Source organism: Pholcus phalangioides, unplaced genomic scaffold (genome assembly GCF_987345545.1).
Source record: "Pholcus phalangioides strain wild (caught in Gottingen) unplaced genomic scaffold, Ppha-v1.0 ptg000015l_1, whole genome shotgun sequence".
Taxonomy (NCBI): domain Eukaryota; kingdom Metazoa; phylum Arthropoda; class Arachnida; order Araneae; family Pholcidae; genus Pholcus; species Pholcus phalangioides.
The window spans coordinates 116,988,983-117,009,109 of record NW_028301608.1 but is presented as its reverse complement, the minus strand read 5'-3'; the positions used below and the strand labels follow the sequence as shown (position 1 = coordinate 117,009,109).

Genomic DNA, 20,127 nt, shown 5'->3' with positions numbered 1-20,127 from the left:
AAAAAAAAAGCCGATGAGCACAATTTGAAGCAAAATTTATCATTTTTCAATTCATCACAAAAAAAAGCTAAGCTGTTTCTCCTTTCATTCGGTGGCAAAAGGTAGTTAAAATCATCCGAAACAGTATTAAAATAACAGAAAAAAAATTATTTACGTCAGTTAGAAGACGCTTGTTGGGCTGCATGCTGCCCGTGCAGCGAAATTCCCTGCTTATTTTCCGTCCCAGTTGCTTTATTTTCCAAAGACACAAATGGTAAATGGAATCGAAAGCGAAATTTCGAGCAATGTTTTTTTTTAGAACAAAACGTCATTCACAACCAATGAACAGTTTCAACGCCAACGTGTGGAGGTAGCCGACCGAAATGAAAAATTGGAGCATATCATCAATTGAAAGGAGGTTAAAATCCAGACCGCTATTTTTTTCTCATCTCGTTTTCAATGGCATTGAACTCGAAAAAAAAATAGACTAGTGTAAAGAAAAATATTTCACATTTCCACTACAAAACTATTTCATAAATAATTTATTTCTGTATTAATTTTATTTCAATGTTATTAATCAGGTCAATGACTGGTTGCGATTGAAATCAACTCAAGCAGAAATTATTTAACAAGAAAAAAAGTTTAAAAAAATATAGCAAATTTCGAGATATTTCGAACGAATATACGAGCTTTCGGGATATTTCTTTCATCACTAATCACGTGGTCCATGCCATAACTTTCATGTTGCATCTACTTGACGAGATATAGTGCGTGAAAGGATAAATTTAAATACCGTAGCTTTCATTAATTTCAATGCCTTCTTCGAAAAAGAGTACATTACGCAATCAGAAATCGTAACAACTTTATCATTAGAATGTCAAGATAATTTTGTTCATCATACAATCTGTAGAGAAATGTGCAGTTGAATCTTACCAATACATTATAAAATAACATGTCGTGGCAGATTCATTGACTGACTGGTTCATCATCGCAGAGCCAAAACCACTGGAGCTATAAATATTAAATTTGGTCAGCAGTTTTATTTTATAATGTAGAGCAGTGGTCCTTAACTAGAGGTCCGGGAAAGCATTTTGGGGGTGCGAGATAGGAAAAAAAATTACATGTTTTATTCGGGAAAATTGAAATGATAAAAATTGAATTTTCTGATTCTTAAAAATCATGAAATTATACAGACATTTTGATACCTTGTCTTTTAACTTTCGCTTGTAGAAATGTGTCACACGAAACTCGAGTTGCAAAAGTTTCTTTTCGATCAACGTTCATTTCGTTTGAGAAAAACACCATTAACCCTTTGAAGGGCAGATTGTTTTCTATGGGTTTTAGAAAAATATGCAAACAGGTGACATAGGCACAGATAGACATGATGATGTCAATTCATTATATGCATATACATTAGAGCGGTCGGTTCCATCATTGACGCCACCCATGACAAGTGGTCTCACTATGGGAACACCGCGCCGGAAAGAGAGCGGTGTAGATACCCAAGAATTTCTCGCAGTTTATTTACATTATTGTACCTAGTGTTATTAAGCATGCTGCGCTTAGATTTGATACTGTCGTGAGCATAACTCAGGGAAAACGTCAGAAAATGTAAGTTCCAAACAAACATATATATATACACATAGGGTGTCCTGCATGAGATCTAACTTGGCTTTTATCTCATTCATCGCAGAGGTGTGGTTTCAATTTTAAAAATTCTCAAAATCGCTCTACAGTTTCTAGAGTGAAAATACGATATATATCACAAAATAAAAAAAATCTAAATTTTTTTATATGGGCACCATGTCCGAAAAAAATCCAATTAGAAAGTTGTTTTACTGTCTCTTCTAAAGCCAAAAAAATTGCACGTTTCTAAGTGAAATATTCGCTAAGACATTTGAATTTAAAAATTGGAGAATAAGTTGGGGGATAAAAAACATAAATGAGGGAAAGGGGCATTGTCCGTTAGTTTATGCTGTTCTTTTCTAACTTTTCTCCGATTTTTGAAGTCAATTATATCATTTAAAAATGTGAATGTTTTTTTTTGTTGGCCTCAGAAGAGGCAGCGCAACAACTTTCTAATAGAGTTGTTTAGGACACGGTGTCCTTATAAAAACTTAGATTTTTATTTTACGACATACTGTATTTTCACTCCAAAAACTATAAAGGGTGGTCTTTTAATACATCGTCAGCATGTTTTAAATTGGAACCATTTCTCTATGACGAACACTTGATTAGATAAAGGCTGAGTTAGGACTCACAGTATATTGTTGTACCGGCTGGAATCAATAAGTGAAGAACTATTCATTGAAACTTTTCCCAAATTTTGGGAAAGTTGTTAAAAAAGTTAAAACGTTAAAAAAGAAAAGTAACTTTCTTTTCAGCTTAGTTTTTAAATTTATTTTTAAAAAAGCCAGCAGCCTATTAACATTAGCCGAAAAAAGGAATCAAATAAATAAAAGAGTTTATTAACATAAATAATTAATGTAATTGATTACAGAAAAAATAGCGAATATAAAACATTTTACAAGGGGGTGCGGTAAAGTAAATCGTATTGCATTGGGGGTGTGGGATGGAAAAAGGTTAAGAACCACTGATGTAGACTCAATATAAGAAGGGATTTCTCAAAATTAAACCCCCTAAAGCAGTGGGGGGGGGGAGGTTCCCCCAACCTTTTTTTCCTTCCCACATCCCCAGAGCAATGAGACTTAAGCCGCACCCCCTTGGATAATGTTTTTTATGTGTTAGAAAATTCAATTTTTCTGTAATTGATTACATTAATTATCTGATAATTAATTTCTAGGAGTTCTTTTACTTATTGTTTAATATCGTTTTGGCTATGACTAATATTCAATTTTGACTTCATTTTTTTTGAAAATTATTTCTTATTTCTTTCTATTTTTTAGCATTTTTTGAGATTTAGAAAAAAGATTCTTTGAATAGTTCTTTACTTATTGATTCTAGCCGCAACAACTATAAATGAATGTTTCTTTGACACTTGACTGAATTTTTCGACATTTGTCGTGTTCACGACAGTATCAAATCTAAGTACAACGTGCTAGTAACACGAGGTACTAATGCAAACAAACCACGAAATAGTTTAGGTAAATAATGGTATTTTTTCTTAACTTAAATATAAAACAAGTATGATCGAGTGATCAAAAAATGAACTTTGGCACATTTCTGCCAGTAGAAGTCAAAAGAAAATGAGGCGTTAAAAAAAATTGGTGATTCATATTTTTTAGGAATTCAAAATTCATTTTATTCATCATTTTAATTTTCCTGAATAATCAGTCAACACGTTGTATATTTTCATCTCGCACCCCCAAAAATCCTTTTTCGCACCCCTAGGGGTGCGCTCACCCCCGGTTGGGAACCATTGCCCTAAAGAGATCTTAACCCTTTCAGCGGCAATCCCGAGATATCTCGTCAAACTTGATCCGCTTTATTTCTGTCACCCCGAGATATTTCATCTTCTAAAAACGCAATGAAGCTGTTTTTACAATAAAAAATGTTTTCCATCCTCCCCTCCAACCAATCAACTGCAGTGGGTGGAGTCAGCGCTTGTTCAACGTTAAATAAGAAAGAGCGAGAAAAATAAAGAAATATACGCACACACATACAAGTATAAATGATACAAAAAGATTTTTTCCCCAAAAAAATTATTTCTCTCCCTAGAAAGCCACAACACATGGAGTTTGTGTATCATAGTCAGGGAAATAAAAGCGATAGGCGTAGTAAATTTTCTTGTTGGGGGGAAGCAGTTATATGCTCAAATCTGAAAAAATCCTTAAAATACGTATCAATTTGTGAAGGTTTCACAATTTCAAATATGGCACTTATAATGTAGATCAGAAAAATTTTAAAAACCGCTTAAAAGGGGTTAAAGAAGAATTTTCAGATTAACCAAATCCAAGAGAGCGAAGCCGCTGGTAACAGCTGAGTCTTCATATACAGTAATTCGAGCGCGCACAGCAGTGTTTCTTTTCACAAAGCAGCACTTCCAGCCCAGTGAATTTCATTTCAAGTTCTCACACCATTCTGAGCTCTAAGGAAGCTCCACCTTAAATATTAAACAAATCTGGCGTAAAATGCAATACTGCCACGGATAGGCAGGGAAATGACTTAGGGGGTATGCACTGCATCTTATTTTAGTTGGCACCCCGTTACCACCAGTCAAGGTTCAAGGAAATCAATCCACCTGTATCATGAGATATTTTTCAGCTCACACGCCTGATTAAAACCCTGAAATACAAAATTCTAATGAAGTTCCTGATTGCGTAGCAGAGTAAAATAAATCGATAAGTACCTAACTTGACCAGAGATGGGGGGAAAAAACATTCTTCCACTATAAGAACGTAGATATTTGTCGGGAAAAGAAACACTGTATTTATAGATTATATCGGTACAAGTCGACCAAACTCAGCAATAGTATCGGGTTTTTTTCTTTTCTTTAGATAGCCGCACAAACCTTTCCGTGACCAGAGAACGATCACGATTATCGCGCCTCACGATATATTCGACCCAGATACACAGTTTTTCCACGTAGATGTCACTATGTTATCGATTACTGAGAGTACAGACATTCCCGTCATTATCGAGACGGATTCAGCCAAATGAGAGGACATCATGAGAACAGATTATCTTTCGGTGAAAAAAAATCTAATAAGTGAAATAAAACACCAAAAACGAAGTACGAGAAGTTTTGGTTTGGATGCCTGTGGTATAACATGTATGCAAGAGAAGAAAAATCACCGAACATATTTACATTCCTCAATCAGAGCTTCAAGATAACCGTTCTCGGTGATCACAGGAGCTTTCAATCATTGATACTACTCATGTCTTCCTTCCAACGAATTTTTTCTCGCCAATATCAAACGATACGCAGTGGGAACCAGCAATTTTCATCACTGAAAATGCCCCGCAGGAAAAAAAAAAGCTGATAAACTCGGCCACCCAGTCCAGTCTTCTTTTTTTTTTCTTTCTCATTTTATCTGATAGTGATGGCCAGCCAATGCAGTGAATTGAGTACGTGAAGCGAGAGGCGTTTTATGAAACTGCTTCGATTGACCTTCAAAAGCACCATTTTTCACTAACAAAAAAATCTAATCCATGTCTCTACTCTCGAATAAAAATCTTACCACTGTTTTGGGACATAAAGTAGAAAATAAAAAACTGTTTGACAATAAATTCAGGAAAAATAAAATGCTCTGCATGACCTTCGTTTAAAATGAACAACGAGTGACTTCATGAATGCGATACGCACTGCATATTCAGTAGTATGTAGGATAAAGTAATCAAGGTCGAGAAGAAGCGAATCCGTTCCTGTTTGCAAACAAATGAAAAATTCATCAAGTTCACCGAGTCTTTTTTTCCTAAACTGAAGAGAAAAGAAGTTCTCCATTCAATAACAACCAAGAAAGAGAGAAAAAAAACTATCATGCTTAAAAAAGATGATCCGATACGGAATAAAACAACGTCACTAGCACGAGATCTCCTTAAAAATCTTGAAACCGGTCATGAATTCCCTTCAAAACGCTTATTATAAATGTTGCATATTCCGTTAGTTTTTCATATAATCATACACAAAATTTCTTTCCTTCTCCAACTTCTCGATTATTCAACAACAATTTTCAAAAGTTTTTGAGCAAGAAATTTCTTATTGTTCGATATAATACAGCATTTTCACATTTCGCGCGAAAACAAATACCGGTCTTCATTTGTTTACAAAGTTTTTCATTGATTTTAAAATCATTAAATCTTTATTTCAACTGGGTTTTTTTTTCTTCACGAAATTCACTTGAAGCTCAATAAACAAAGACGATTTCTTCACAGAATTGATTTGAAGCTCAATAAGACGATATACGCAAGTAGATACAATTTTACCAGGGAATAAAAAAATACTGAACTTTTCCCCTCCCGGATTTTGTAAAACCTCAGTAATTCATCGAACTATAACTAAGAGATGTCATTTTTTCTGTGATCTATGGATATGTATCAGACGAATTTGGCACTGGAAAAAGCTTTCACAAAAACGTCACTGACAAAACATTCTTGTGACCATGATAAATTGCTCCTACTCCATGGAATAAATGCTTAGAGAGCCAAAAAAATACATATATAAAAGCAATTAACACACTGAAAGTGGAGGAAAAAAACACTCAGTCTTAATGAAATGTTTACACAGTGAGTTACTCGTGACTAAATCGCAGGTGCTCTGAAGAAATGTTTTTCTCACTTTTTTTTTAATATAGCCTACCTATATATATTTAAAAAAAACAGCTGAATCATCTGCCACTTTTTTATGTTTCTGGCATATCCATCTCGAAAGAATTGTATTTATTTTATTTTTTAATCAAAAAGTTAAAGCAACAACCGAAATGTTCGTAAAGAAATGTAGTACTTGTATCTGTTGATTCGATATTATACAGTAGGTGATGAGGTTTCGAATCTCACAGCTGCAATCGCAACAAGAACAGGTGATAAACAATGTTCTTGTCAGCAATAAATTCAAAACATATTTATGTAAAAAAAAAATCCTTTTCCTTGCGATTGTGTAGCTTTTGTCAAATTTTTATCCTTTTTTGACATTATACCGTTTTCAGCCTAAATACGATCTTAAGTTGTTTTCTCAAGAACTGAATAGCTAGCTGTCCTATAAGATTTATACTGGAAAAAATAGAAATGCAGTGAAACCTTCGATGTAACGATATACTGCGGACCAAGAAAAAATATCGTTGTAAAGGGATAATCGCGTTGTATTGAGAGGCAACATAATCATCACGTGCCAAATTTGTTGTCATCAAGCTGTTGGCATCTTTTTTTCTAAATCGGCATTGTTAGTACCACCAAAAAATGCATTTTTGAGGTTTACACACCGCAAAAAATTTTAATTAGTTTAATAAACAGAATTCAGTTAGATGTACTTCCCCTGTAAAAAGGTTTATCGCAACACTTTCATAACACAAAAAGTAACGATACCGAAAACTTTATTACCCAGGAGCGTCGAAAGTGCTTGGAACTTGTGGGTGCTCGTCTTGTTCTTTACGTAGGAAATTTTGATTTCTGAATCAATTCAGTCGATGCTCAGACCCATGCAATAGATTAATTAGCGTGGGTGCTCAAGCACCGTTCGTCGGAGCCGGGTGGGCAAGGGGGTGCTATTCTCAAGCACCCGCAGCACTCCCCCCCACTCTTTGGCTCCGACGCCATTGCAAATACAGATAGTATTAGACATCTTCGAAAGAACTAAAATATGTGACGAGTTTAAAAATATATTGAAGGATATTTCGAATGATAAACTATTATAAAATAACATAGTGGTTTGAAAATCTCAAAAAATATCGTTATAGAAGGGTTTATCGTTGTAGAGGGATTTATCGTTATATCAGTATCGTTAAAGTGAAGTTTCGCTGTATCTACGTTTAACACGAACATGTAAATAGTGTACATTTTTTGTACACAGTACCATTAATACATTTTTTGATCGAACTGTTCTTTATCAGGCGATTAATTAAGATCTAAAAATCTATACGCTGAACTATTGTACATAGTTATTTTTTGAAAATAAAATCAATCCTTTTTTTCAGTTTATACGGAATTAGGTTAGTACAAAATATTTTAGGTACTTCTTCGACTTAGTCATAACGGAGTTCGACTGTGTATAAGTACGATACATAATTCTAAAGACATGACAGTTTGAAGTACAGTCCTGTTTTCGTTACATTGTGCCAACTTTTCGGAAACGTGGCCATTTCGGTCAGACAGTCGATAAAAGACGTATTAACATCGCAAAAACACCACGAATTGCGTACGGTATGTGCAATCGTGACTAAAAAGAACATGCATCTAGCTCAAAAATGGTGTTTAAAAAAGTTTATCCTCCGAAGGGGAAATAAAAAAACGAAAAATGTCACACCTGAAAAACGAAGAATCGTATAAAAATGCCGGAAGCAACTCTGAAAACTGTTGAATAATATGTTAAAAGAGAAGAGGCGATAAAAGATTTGAAGTAACGTTATCTTCTCACATATTGTGATGATGAAAACAGCGCGACGAAAAACAGCTCTTCCCTTGATATAACTCTTTCTTTCTTTGCTCTTTTGTTCGAAGGTCCTTTCTTCTTATTTATTCATCACTGATACGAAAAAAAAAAGTCCACGATCTAATGACCGATAACATCACTTTAAACGCACGCACAGTAACCAGAGCATGAGTTTTAACGGAAGAGCATTCATATTCACTATTCACCGCTATTATGTATATTTTTTTGAAATATGGAGGAGATAACATAACGCCTTCCCACTTCTCAAGTCAATTTATTCTTAGAATGAATTCCATATGAGAGATTAGTAATAAAATTCGAGATATTTTTTATTGTTCGATCATTACGTTGAACCAACTTCTTTGTATGAGGTAAATGGACAATAGTGAACATGAATAGATGGCAGAACCAATATAACACAAAAAAGCATCTCTGTCAACATAACGTTAGAGCCACACATATACACACATTCGTGCATGCACCAATTAGTTAGAAATTCCCCAGAGAAATGATTACAAGGTGAATGTACGATTAAATAGTAATAGTGTAACAGAATGGAAATAATTTACATACACAAGAAAATCTGCTCTTGTTTTTTTTTCAGCTGAAAATTTTACCCATATGTATTTTGAATGTATGATGCAAATTATGAAGTGCATTACCAGAAAAATAATTATAATTAAGACATTTTAAGATTCATCTAAAAAAGGTTAGAAAATAATACTGGACACACTACCTCTGAAAGAATTCACACTAATATACGTGAAAACACAAGGCACTACACTGAACTATTGAAGAAAAGGGAAAATATTTCTGCCTCCATATTAGGATATAACTATAAGATGTTGTTTCAATACTGATTTCTCACATTTACTGAGAGAACAATAGCTAATTTCAACACGTACATAACTTTTAACAATTTTACTCAACGCTCACGGACATACAGCATTATAGCTGCTTTTCGTTAAATCTTGTTTCATAAGATTTAACTGCTATTATTACTTATCTGACTTATCTGGTCTAGTCTCTGCATAAAATGGAATACATCTGAAATTTTCACAGACCCACATGTAAAAAACTGACATGGCTGCAACTAGAAGTTCTTTAGGATGAATCTCAGAACTTTCTTTTCACATTAACTAATGGGCCTGTGAGAAAAAAAAAGCCTGCCTGCGAAAGATTGTATCTATGGACCTGGCTCCAAGATTTGAAAGTTCCTGTAGATTATCCATGGCTATTTTTACTGCAATTTCTGAGTATTGTTAACTTCCAGATACATGTCAAGAAATTGTGAAAACTAAATGTTCACTCAATTATACAAATTCTTTTTCAAATAGCGATGCCAACCATTTCATTTTTGCAAATCTGGAGAAAGCGTGAAGAAAATTCATATTTCCTAAGCTAAATATGAGTAATACTGTGCATATAAAAAATTCAGAAGCCCCTTGTTACACCATGCATCGAGAGTAACTGCTTATGAAGGATTACTGTAAAATGCTAGCAGATGATTCTTCTACCTTGATGGAAATGACACAGCACTCTACAATACCAGAAAGTATTGAAATACCGACAAAAGCAAAACTGGATACGAAAACATATTCTGTCGGTAACTGCAAACATTCGATTCAGTGACCCCTACCCATAATTTGGCACAAAGAATAATTTCTACACTTACTCTCTAGAATCATAGCACAAAATCTCATTATCACAAGGCCCTTATGCACTTGAGGCTCCCGAGTCGCACATCAAGCCAGCAAGGCCATGGTCCCACCCTACTTGCTCATATTAAAATTGCCCTAAGGTGAACATAGGTGGAGATAGACTTGGAAGTCTGGGGGGGGGGCACGGTCATTATTGCTGGGGGGGGGGCAAGATGATGATGATGTCGATTCATCTATACATATATGCATTCGATCTGTCGACTTCACCTTTCGTGCTGGGGGGGGGGGGGCAATACACAGAAGTTCACCTTATTTAAATGGATTTTTCAAGGTGGAGGATTTCTGCATCATGTGATGGAGGGGAATGGGAACCTGAAATTTCAGGATTTTTAACCAATAAGTATTTTCAAGCTGCCAGAAAACCTACTCTTAGGCTCCAAAACAGAATATGTCCAAAATCTGTGACATATGTCGCAGAACAATCAGTGGTACTACAGAACAATCCGGAAGAATTTTAAGAAAAGTGTAGTGAAGAAATACTATTATGGGAATGTTTACTGTTGAAACATTTCCAGTCAGCCGAGGGTTCGTTGTAGAACAATGCAAAACATTCTGTTTTGGGGCTTTAAGGAGAACCTGGCTATAAGGCTGCCTTACAGTAATATGGCATAACCCTGGTCAGATATGTGGCGCCGATTAATGGGATAATATAGCTGTGCACTAGCTGTATTATCAAGTGTGGCCCGTCCAATAATAAAGCCTTTTCAGGCAGGTTTTCTTTAAGTATAGAAGAGGAAAAATATCACTGCATGTCTATGAGCAGAAGTTTATATCATTTGAATGGGCTTTTTCAATTGACTTCTGGTACACTCTAGTCTGATATGTGCTGGACTAGCAAAAGTCTACTGCATATATAGGGCGATTCAGAAAGCCATCGTAAAACTGAAAAGACAATTCAGGCATACTATAACAATCCAAAATCACATAGGAACATAAGTGCACAAATGTCATCCGGAACAGTTATAGAGAGTTGTTGTGTCTCATACTTTTAAAGCAATCCCAAACTCAGCGAGCATGAAGTCGCAATTCAGAGAACATAAATACATTAGGGGCCCACACACACACACTCAGAAAACGCATTCCAATTCATTATAAATTTGGCAAGGGAATGTGTACAAGGTGCATACACAGTTAAAGTAGTAGTAACAAGTATGCAGTTCATGCAAAATTTCTGAATAATCGGTACATGCCAGAATTCGTGTTCTGAGTGCATTTGCGGCCCCCAACATATTTATGTTGTCAACATCTTATGTTGCGACTTAATGCTTGCTGAGTTCAGGATTTTTTTTAAAGTGTGTGACGCAACCCTGTAGTCCAGAATGGCATTTGTATGTTCCTGTGATCTTGCTTGAATTACCTTTTCCCTTCACAGCTAGAGCCCTGTCAACCCCCTACCCTTGTTGGAGGGCCATGATTTCAGCACTTTTAAATCATGTACATTTCATATACAGTTAGTTATATTAATAAAGTCTTTACCTTTGGCGCTGTTCATTTTGAGGCCAGTTTCGATGGGGATGAATATGACGGGCACGACGCCGCTCAGTCCGACGACACAAGAAGCGATTATCGAGAAGATCCAAGTCTCGTAGCTGCTCATCGGAGATCCATCTCCGGGATGATGACGATGATCCACTTCATCTTCGATCGCGCTGTCTCGGAGATGCACTTCATCACCGAAACATTCGCATGGCAAATGCAAAACCAGCAACAAACCGATACAAATGATCGGGGTGCCGTCGTTGCTCCTCATCTGTCTATCGTCAGTTTAGAAAAAGGAAGAAAAATCGAGACTATAGATCAACACCGACGGGAAATCTCACCGATCATACCGCTATTTCGTTTTTTTATGATGGACGTCAGTGAGAAAATGATGATCAGCTGATGATGAGCAGCTTCAGCCGGAAAATTATTCGGCTCATCGCACTCCTGCAAGTAGCAGACGATCCAAACTAACAACAAACCACAACTGAGGCCTTAGCTACAACGACGAACGCCCAAAACCCAAAACAGCTGAGCCGAGCACTGGGCATTGATGTTGATGACTACATACATTTTTTGTGATTTTTTTTATATAAATTTGTTTATGAAGTAGCAAAAATTGTTTTCAATTGTTTGCTTTTTGTTTTCATTGATATTTTTGTTTTCTAATCGAATAGCGGCAAAATAATCATCAGCGAGGTGTCATATTATTTTTTGACCATACAAGCTGCATTTTACGGGACGTTTTTGAATTTTATTAAATTTCTGTGGAAATGTCTAGCTTTCTCAATGAAACAAATTTGCATTCATTTCCCTCAATATCATTAGAAAATTTTCACAGAAACATTATGTTTATAAATATAACTGACTTGTTAATAATGTACTTTTTTTTTTGTACTGCAGGTTTGCTCCGTGATTTTAATGTTTGAATTTATACAGATTGTAGCCTTTTATGTCATACTAATTAACAATTTTTTGACAAACTTTACGGTATTTAACAGTTTTAGAAACAATTAACTGTTGTTTTGGTGTAAATCGGTCCATGTGCCGTATTTATCATCCCAATGTGCCGTGTTCGTCTCGATGGAATATGGTCACGTACATCAAAGATTGTTATTGAAAAAAAGTACAATGAGATATATGCACATAAAAAAGCGTTTTAAAAAACTGGTATCTGTCACCCATTCTCCTCTAAGGTATCACCTATCCACGGCCTCTTGCCTCTTCATCCTAGAGAGGGGCCCCGCGCAAAATTTGTGACAGTCTCTTTATCCTACAAAAAAAGTTTGAGGCCCCAGGAAAAAGTTTGTGACGGGCCTCTTTTCACTCTGCAAACTGATTTTCTACAAAATAAATTGATTTCCGGCGGGGGGGCAAGGTTACAGCTCTGTCATCCTGTGTGAACCTTAGAGGAGGAATACACATACAAGAGGAGAATACTTTATTTCTCCTCGATGGTGTGAACCAAGGTTTCTAGAATATATGTGATAGGTGTGAACCCTGTGCCTCCCCATCTGACACAGAAGGAAGTTCCGTAATCGCTACCGCCTATCTGACAGAAAATGCCACGCCTTTTTTCCTGCAGCGTGACCCAATCACATGATTTGATTTCGTGTAATGTCTTTGAGGTTTAATGAGATGCCATATGATATAATCTCGTCTGGTCGTTGTGTTACGTTGTCACGTGTTTTTTGTGTGTCACGTCTTTTGAATTTCGGTTTCAGTTTGGAAAAATCATTTTCGATTTCATTTGCTTTGAAGAAAACTGTCGTCTGGTTCTCTGTGAAGAAAGCAATTTTTTTTTAGAAACGAGATGTCTGCGGAAAATGTATTTTGTGGAGTTGAAGGGTAAGTTCGGTTCCGCTATAAAACATATGCTGTTTAAAAAATACTAATTTTCGATCCGTTTAACAAAACTAAAGGGAGGGGGGGGGGGCCAGTGGCGTATTTACGGGGAATTAGCGGGTTTCAAATAGCCCAGGGCGGCAAATTTGAGGAATGATTGGCCAAGAAAATTTGGAGAAGGGTGGCAAAATTCGTATACCCCTCAATGCGGAATGCGAGAATTTTGTGCGGAGTCCTGCCCTCATGTATAACCCTCAATAAATTCTCCTCTGCCCATTTAGATAGAGGCCGGATTAGTGAGTGACCTAAAGAGTTTGCAAACGTGAGTAAACAAAAGAGTGAGCATGAGCAAGCATGTGAATGACCTAAAGAGCAAGGGACCAGATCAGTGAGCGACCTAGACAGTAAGTGATGACCGTAGTGACCGTAAGTATGTGAATGAACAAAAGAGTAACCTAGGGAATGGGATAGCGTGTGAATGGTCAAAAGAGTGAGGTAGAGAATGTGAAAGCATGTGACTGACCAGAAGAGTAATCTAAAGTGTGTGCAAGCATGTGAGTGACTTGGAAACACGGGTGTATTTGCAGGAGTGGAGGGAGTCCAGCAGGTTATAGCACAGGGTGGCAAATTCGAGGGAAGAATAGTCAAGAAAATTCATGTGAGAAAGGCGGCAAAACCATAAATGCGTCTCTACCTTTGGCCCTGCCAGAACCAAAATGGGGGGACGGGGTAACTGCCCTAGGGGACAATAAATTTTAGGGGGAATTAAGAAACACTTATGAATTATCAAATTTTGCATTGGAAGATGTGCCAGCCAATCTCCCATTTGAAAAAGTCTCTCCGCAGAGGGTGGACAAACCTCGATACTTACATTGTTAGAATATTATGTTAATGGGCAAGCAATTGATATATTTATTTCTGTTTTTGGTATCTGGCAACAGATTATTAATCAAGTATTTTGTTTAGAGTTTTGGCAACAGTACAAAAAATATGGCTGCTCATGTCTGGACAACAGATGTTGTCTCCTATTTCTAAGTGCTTAAATCTCTATTAAATATGTGTCTGTTCAGTTGAATATTCTGGTTAGAATCATTTACACTCACACACATCATTAGTAAGAAGGACATATCAACTGATCCACATAATAAGATAAATAACATGAAAACGCAAGCATTGACCATCTTTACTTCAAAATATCAAAACAGGTGGTAGCACCAGTAATGACGAGAAACAAGCACAACACAAAAATGTTAAGGCCATATATAAACTGGTGGAAAATAAAATCTCAGCACTAAGAAGAAATTAGTTTAGAGGAATGAAATTTAGGCAAAGCAATTGTCTAGGTAACATATTTATTTTATTAAAGTTTCAAGGTCACAGGTTAAAGTAAGCCTGAGAAAATGCATTTCAAATGTGAAATGGTGGTACATTAATAACCACTGTAGTCGCCACGATTGTGAATGCATTCAGGGCCGTCTTAAGAGCATCGTGGGCCCCGGGCCAAGTGGTTTTTCTGAGGCCCTAACTAGTAAATTCTAGAATTTTTTTAACAGCTCTCATTTTTGTCAGGACCGAGTGGGCACATGCGTTAAGACGACACTGCATGCATCATGTCATACAGGTGCCGTATGTCATTTTGTGGGATGGAGTTCCATGCCTGTGGCACTTGGTCAGTCAAATCAGCAATGGTTAATGCTGGTTGTGGATGACGCTGGATTTGTCTTCCCAATAAAGTCCCATACGTGTTCGATGGGAGAAAGATCTGTGATCTCGTAGGGCAAGGCAACATGTCAACACTTTGTAGAGCACGTTGGGTGACAGCAGCAGTATGAGGACGAGGTTATCCTGTTGGAAAACACCCCCTTGAATACTGCTCATGAATAGCAACACAACTGGTTCAATCACCAGTCTGACGTACAAATTTGCTGTCAAGGTGGTAGGAGGAACAACGAGAGTGCTCCTGCTGTCATAAAAAATCGCTTCCCCAGACCATGACTTCTGGTGTAGGTCCACTGTGTCTATACTGCAAACAGCTTGGTTCCACGCGCTCCCCTGGCCTCCTTACCAACGTGACCATTGCTGGCGCCAAGACAAACGGCTCTTATCTGAGGACACAAGAGATCCCCACTCCGCCCTCCAGTGAGCTATAATTTGATACCACTGACGTCGCAGATGGCAGTAATTTGGAGTTTGTGGAATGAACGCTACAGGCGTCTGGCTCGGAGCTGTCCCTCAAGTAATCGATTTGTTACAGTTTGCTATGTCACTCTGTGGGGACAACAGAGAAGCTCTAATTTCTACTGCAGATGCAGTAGGATGCGCCACAGCCCTGCGGCGAATACTGCGGTTTCTCTTAGTAGTGGCCCGTGTACGGCTTGACCCCGGTCTTCTTGAGACAGTGCCTTCCCGTAACCACTGCTGCCAATAATTATGCACAGTGAATACATCCCTGCCAAGTCTTTCCGCAATATCGTGGAAAGAAAATCCACCTTCTCATAGCCCTATTACATGGCCTCGTTCAAACTCAGTAAGCTGATGATACTGCCTTTTTCGTCTCCTTAAACATATTCTTGACTCAAACATAGCTCACAACGTCCAATATGGATGATAAATAACGCTCACAAAGTTTACATCGCATATTTGAAGCAAACGTGAGTTGTATGATCATAGTGGCGCAATTTTTTATTTGTCTAGTGTGAAATTTAAATGAGCGTCATGTTTCAGATGTACAAACACAACTTTCCAAATTTTGTTTATCTAGTATAACTCCTTCTTGGTGTTGGGAGTTTTTTTTTTGTCAGTGTACATTTAGAACACACATTCTCTGACCAGCATGAATCAATTCATAAGAAATTTTTCTGCGGAATGTGTGCACTTTCCTCTGAAATGCACAAGGTACATGCACGGTCAAGTAGTAGTAATGGAGAAATTATGTTTTGCCTTCCACCCCATCACAAAAATTATGGAAACTGTCCTTGACCTAACCAGGTATGGTTTGAGGATTCCATGACAACTATGAGATCCAATTTTCTGATTTTCTAAGTATCCAGATCTGTCTTAGAGTCAGAGGCCCCTGGTCCGAGTGATTTTTCTGAAGTCCCCTGCCTTAGAAATAACTCCTATAAATACCTGCCTACCAATTAACATACTTGCTGTAAAATATTTAAGGCAGTTCTCGGTTTTTCTTGAAGTCCCTCTCTGTACTCAAGGCCCCGGGTCCGTGTGTTAAGATGGCACTGCTTCCACCCAGACAGGGCCATCTCAACTAAAGGGACATGGTAAGCACTTGAGGAAAGCACCGGAGATGTTGAAATGAAAAAAAAACATGGGGGGGGGGGAGACTCAAAGTTGCCAGTTTTGCCTTATAATATACTAGACTCAATCCCTTATGCTGCTACTACTACTTAATAATACTTACTAATTACTACTTAATCGTACATGCCAGAATTTCTAACAAATCTGCACATGCCAGAATGTGTGTGAGTGTATGCAGCCCTAATGTATTTATGTTGTTGATTGTGCTTTTTTTGTGTTCGTGCTGCCATCTGCCTTCCATTTTCTGAAAGACAAATAGCAGTATGAACACAAAACAAGTGCAAGTCGACAAGCCCTTATGCTGGAAGAAGAGTAGTGTGCTGCATTGTATGTTCATTAATTATTGGGGGAAGTCCCCCCCACCTCCCCGGTTCTGGCACCTATGCAAGACACAGGAAGAGAACCTCGAAGTAATGAGATTTGATGCTAAACCAGACATACACCTTATCCATATTCCTCTGTGGAACGTCTAACAAATTGGTATATGTTGGAATGTGTGTGTATGTACAGTGAACCTTCTGTGAAGTTTGTTTCTGTGTAATGCTTGTGTAGTGCTGCCATCTGCAATCAGTTTTTTAAACTGAAGTTTTTTTCTCAACTCATAGTGAGTGATGTATAATGAATGAATAATTTAACGTTGTAGGTCCCAAAGCAAAATGTTTAGCACTGTTCTGCTACGAGCCCTCTGCTGACCGGAAATGTTCTGCAGTAAAAATCCTCATACATGTAATAGTATTTTTGCACTTTTTCTTAAAATTCTTCGGCAGTAGCGGTAATTGTTCTGTGACGTACGTCGCAGATTTCGGCACATTCTGGTTTGGGGGTTGTAAGCCTGTTGCTCTCTGCAGTGAGACTTTTTAACGGGGAGATCGGCTCTCATTCAGTCCTCAAAGTTGGAAACTGCAGAAAACCAACTTCAGCCGACCACCACTGTGGTGACGGTGAGTGAAATTTGATGCTATGATTTTCGAGATTAAGCACAAAAATTAGCAGGCAGGTACTTCAAGATAGGTAGCGAGGGGCCCAAAACATAACTTGCCCATGGCTCAAGGTGCTGGTGAGAAAGCTCTGAAGGATCACCACAACATTTTCCACAGGGGTCTTACTGATTTTTAAGGTAAGCAAGCTTTTTAGGTCTTTATCATGTAGCATTGTGAAAGGTTTGAAACCAGTTGACATACAAAAACCACCAGAACGTAGAGCTCAGGGTACTTGAGTGTCTCCCCCAATAATTCATGTATTTGTAATGTAACACATCCCCCTTCATGGAATACACTCATTCCCATATAAATTCAAAGCTCGTTTTTACTAACCCATACAGACTGGAATGTGCCGAAGTTGATTGGTGAATAGGCATAAAAAGGGGGAAACAAGAATTATTTTTTTTTGAGTTGTGTATTAGCATCCTTCAACAAAGAAAGCAACCAACAAAAATGAATATAATTCACACAGAGCTTAAACACAGGGTTAACGATAAATTAATTTATTAGATTATCAAATAAAAATAAGGATTATCCAAAGAGGAGATCCACATCCGACATGTTTATTACTACTGAGAATATATCATCTTAACATGCCAAATACTAAATGATTAAGTACCCCAATAAGTAATAAATAGTTAAAAATTCTTGTATTCAGAGAGATAATTTTGACTAAATTGATATGCAGAGGTTTTTAACAGCTAGTTGATGCAAAGATATATTTTGGAAAGGGAAAAAATTCAACTGCCCCTGCGGGGAATCGAACCCACATCCTTTTCACTTTCTGGGAATACCACAGGGTTCCATCCAATTACCCATCTTTCAGATGTATCTCAGCCTGGTCCTCCATTTCACCGCAAGATCTTTCCTCGTTCTCTCTTTAACTTCCTTCTCACACTTCAACTGCAGGGAAAAAAGATCCCGTTTATCGCACTATCCCACCTTATATAGGCCCGATCTATGGTATTAGCAATCCCTCAGAAGAATTGCTTCATAGAACTCGCCAGTTCCCTTCATGTTGGCGGCTCTGTTATTTCCAAAGTCTGTCGAGGTGCCAGAAACTAACACTGTCTGCGGCTCGCTGTGTTACAGGAATAATCAGTTTGTAAAATCCAAGTTTTGTAAATGGAAAAAGATGTTTAAAAGAATGGTATATTGAAAAGCGAAGGCAGGCTTTCACAGCCGGAAGTTATAATAGTATCCATACTTTTGTCTCCTTGCTTGCTGCCACCTGCACAATGTCCGCTCTGCAGTAACATCTGCTTATCAAACACAACATAACAGCCTGAAAAGTATGTTTACTATTATTAGTATGGTATATTGTCTGAGACTAAGATTGGTTTGTAAAAACGTGCAGTTTGTATAAATTTGAAGTTCTTAAAATGGAGCATCAACTTGTAAGGCAGGACCTGTTTCTCACATGAGCAAAAGTGGTGCATGCCCAAAAGGCTCCAAAAATTTTTAGAACCCCAAAACTGGCTGCTTTTTGTATTATACTCATATATAGGCACGGGTTCCTCTCCCTGCCTCCGTCTCAAAGAATAGCACACATAAGGTGCCCCAAATATTCATATTTGCCCATGTCCAGAACTCCCTGACACAAGGGACATCTAATATGACCACCAGGTTCTCCTGAGTTTTCTTTGCCTCTGAGCATGGATGTATGCCATAAGGGGGGGGGGCTTGATTTGAGGGGGTTTTTTTGTGACAGCTTCAAATAAAACTTTATATTCCTGCAGTCTTTTTCTTTACTACTGGTTTTTATATTTCTCCATTCAAGCCCCCAGTTTTTATTCCTGTTCATAGGCATAAACTTGTTACACACGGGCCTGAGCCCCCCCCCCCTCCAATTCTGATCCCTCCCAATATTTCCAATAACTTTACACTTACGTGAATGGCCTTTTGAAATTGATACAAATAATTTTCAAACGCTGGTATTGGTTGGTTATTTATTAGAACAACCGTTTCATGATTCACAGCACTTTAGCTGGTAGTCTGGCATTATTTTTTAACACCAAATGGTGGATGTACCATTTATGGATCAGTACAATGTATGTACATTAATGCAGGTATTCTCATCATTAACCAGTTCTTATCTTTCTTTGCAGAGGTGCATCAGTCTCTAAATTGGTCTTGATTGCAAATTCAGGGAAGATATTAAGTCAGATCAATGGACCCGAAGCTAATTATTTGGTATATTTATGCATATTACATATATTGACATTTTTTTTTAAACAACTATATATCGGGTTTCATAAACGTTGTCATCCTACGTTGCCAATGGCGGCTAGAAAATCAGTATTGGCACCTAAAATTTTCTATATTGGTATTGTTAAATTGCAGTCCAAAGATAACACAAAATTTTCTGATAATCATTGCAGTTGGTCTTTCAATATAAGTGGTCATTAAGTGCCGCAAAAGTTAAAAATATATATATTTAGGACTGCTTTCCTCGAGTCCTTTTCTTTAGGACTGAGGGAAAAATTTCCTTGGCTCCTAGGACTGGCACCCAGATATTTTCCTCCAATTTGTCAAGCCCTGGTACCAGGGCCGCAGCCTGGGGGGGGGGGGAGCAGGCGGGTCTGCTGCCCCGGGCGCTAGACCAGAAGGGATGCAAATTTTAAATTTTTACCTCTCTTTCAACATTACAAGGGGGCGCCAAAATGCTTGCTTGCCCCTGCTGACCAAGCTTCTAGTTGCAGCTTTGCCTGGTACATATATATACACACACACACCAAAAAATGTGCCATGATTGTCAGAGCTG

The 20,127-nt window shown here is 37.6% G+C and overlaps 2 protein-coding genes across 2 annotated transcripts in view; one reads left to right on the top strand and one right to left on the bottom strand.

The window, feature by feature from the left end:
• Positions 1-11,727, bottom strand: part of Zip99C (Zinc transporter Zip99C) — a 53,004-nt gene extending 41,277 nt beyond the window's left edge. Inside the window, exon 1 of the mRNA XM_089245290.1 lies at positions 11,221-11,727. Within this exon, the coding sequence (XP_089101416.1) occupies positions 11,221-11,494 (274 nt within the window). The 5' untranslated portion in view covers positions 11,495-11,727. The remainder of the gene's footprint in view (positions 1-11,220) is intronic.
• Positions 11,728-12,507: 780 nt separating this feature from the next.
• Positions 12,508-20,127, top strand: part of Nagk (N-acetylglucosamine kinase) — a 58,547-nt gene continuing 50,927 nt past the window's right edge. Inside the window, exons 1-2 of the mRNA XM_089245289.1 lie at positions 12,508-13,071; positions 19,472-19,556. Of these exons, the coding sequence (XP_089101415.1) occupies positions 13,037-13,071; positions 19,472-19,556 (120 nt within the window). The 5' untranslated portion in view covers positions 12,508-13,036. The remainder of the gene's footprint in view (positions 13,072-19,471; positions 19,557-20,127) is intronic.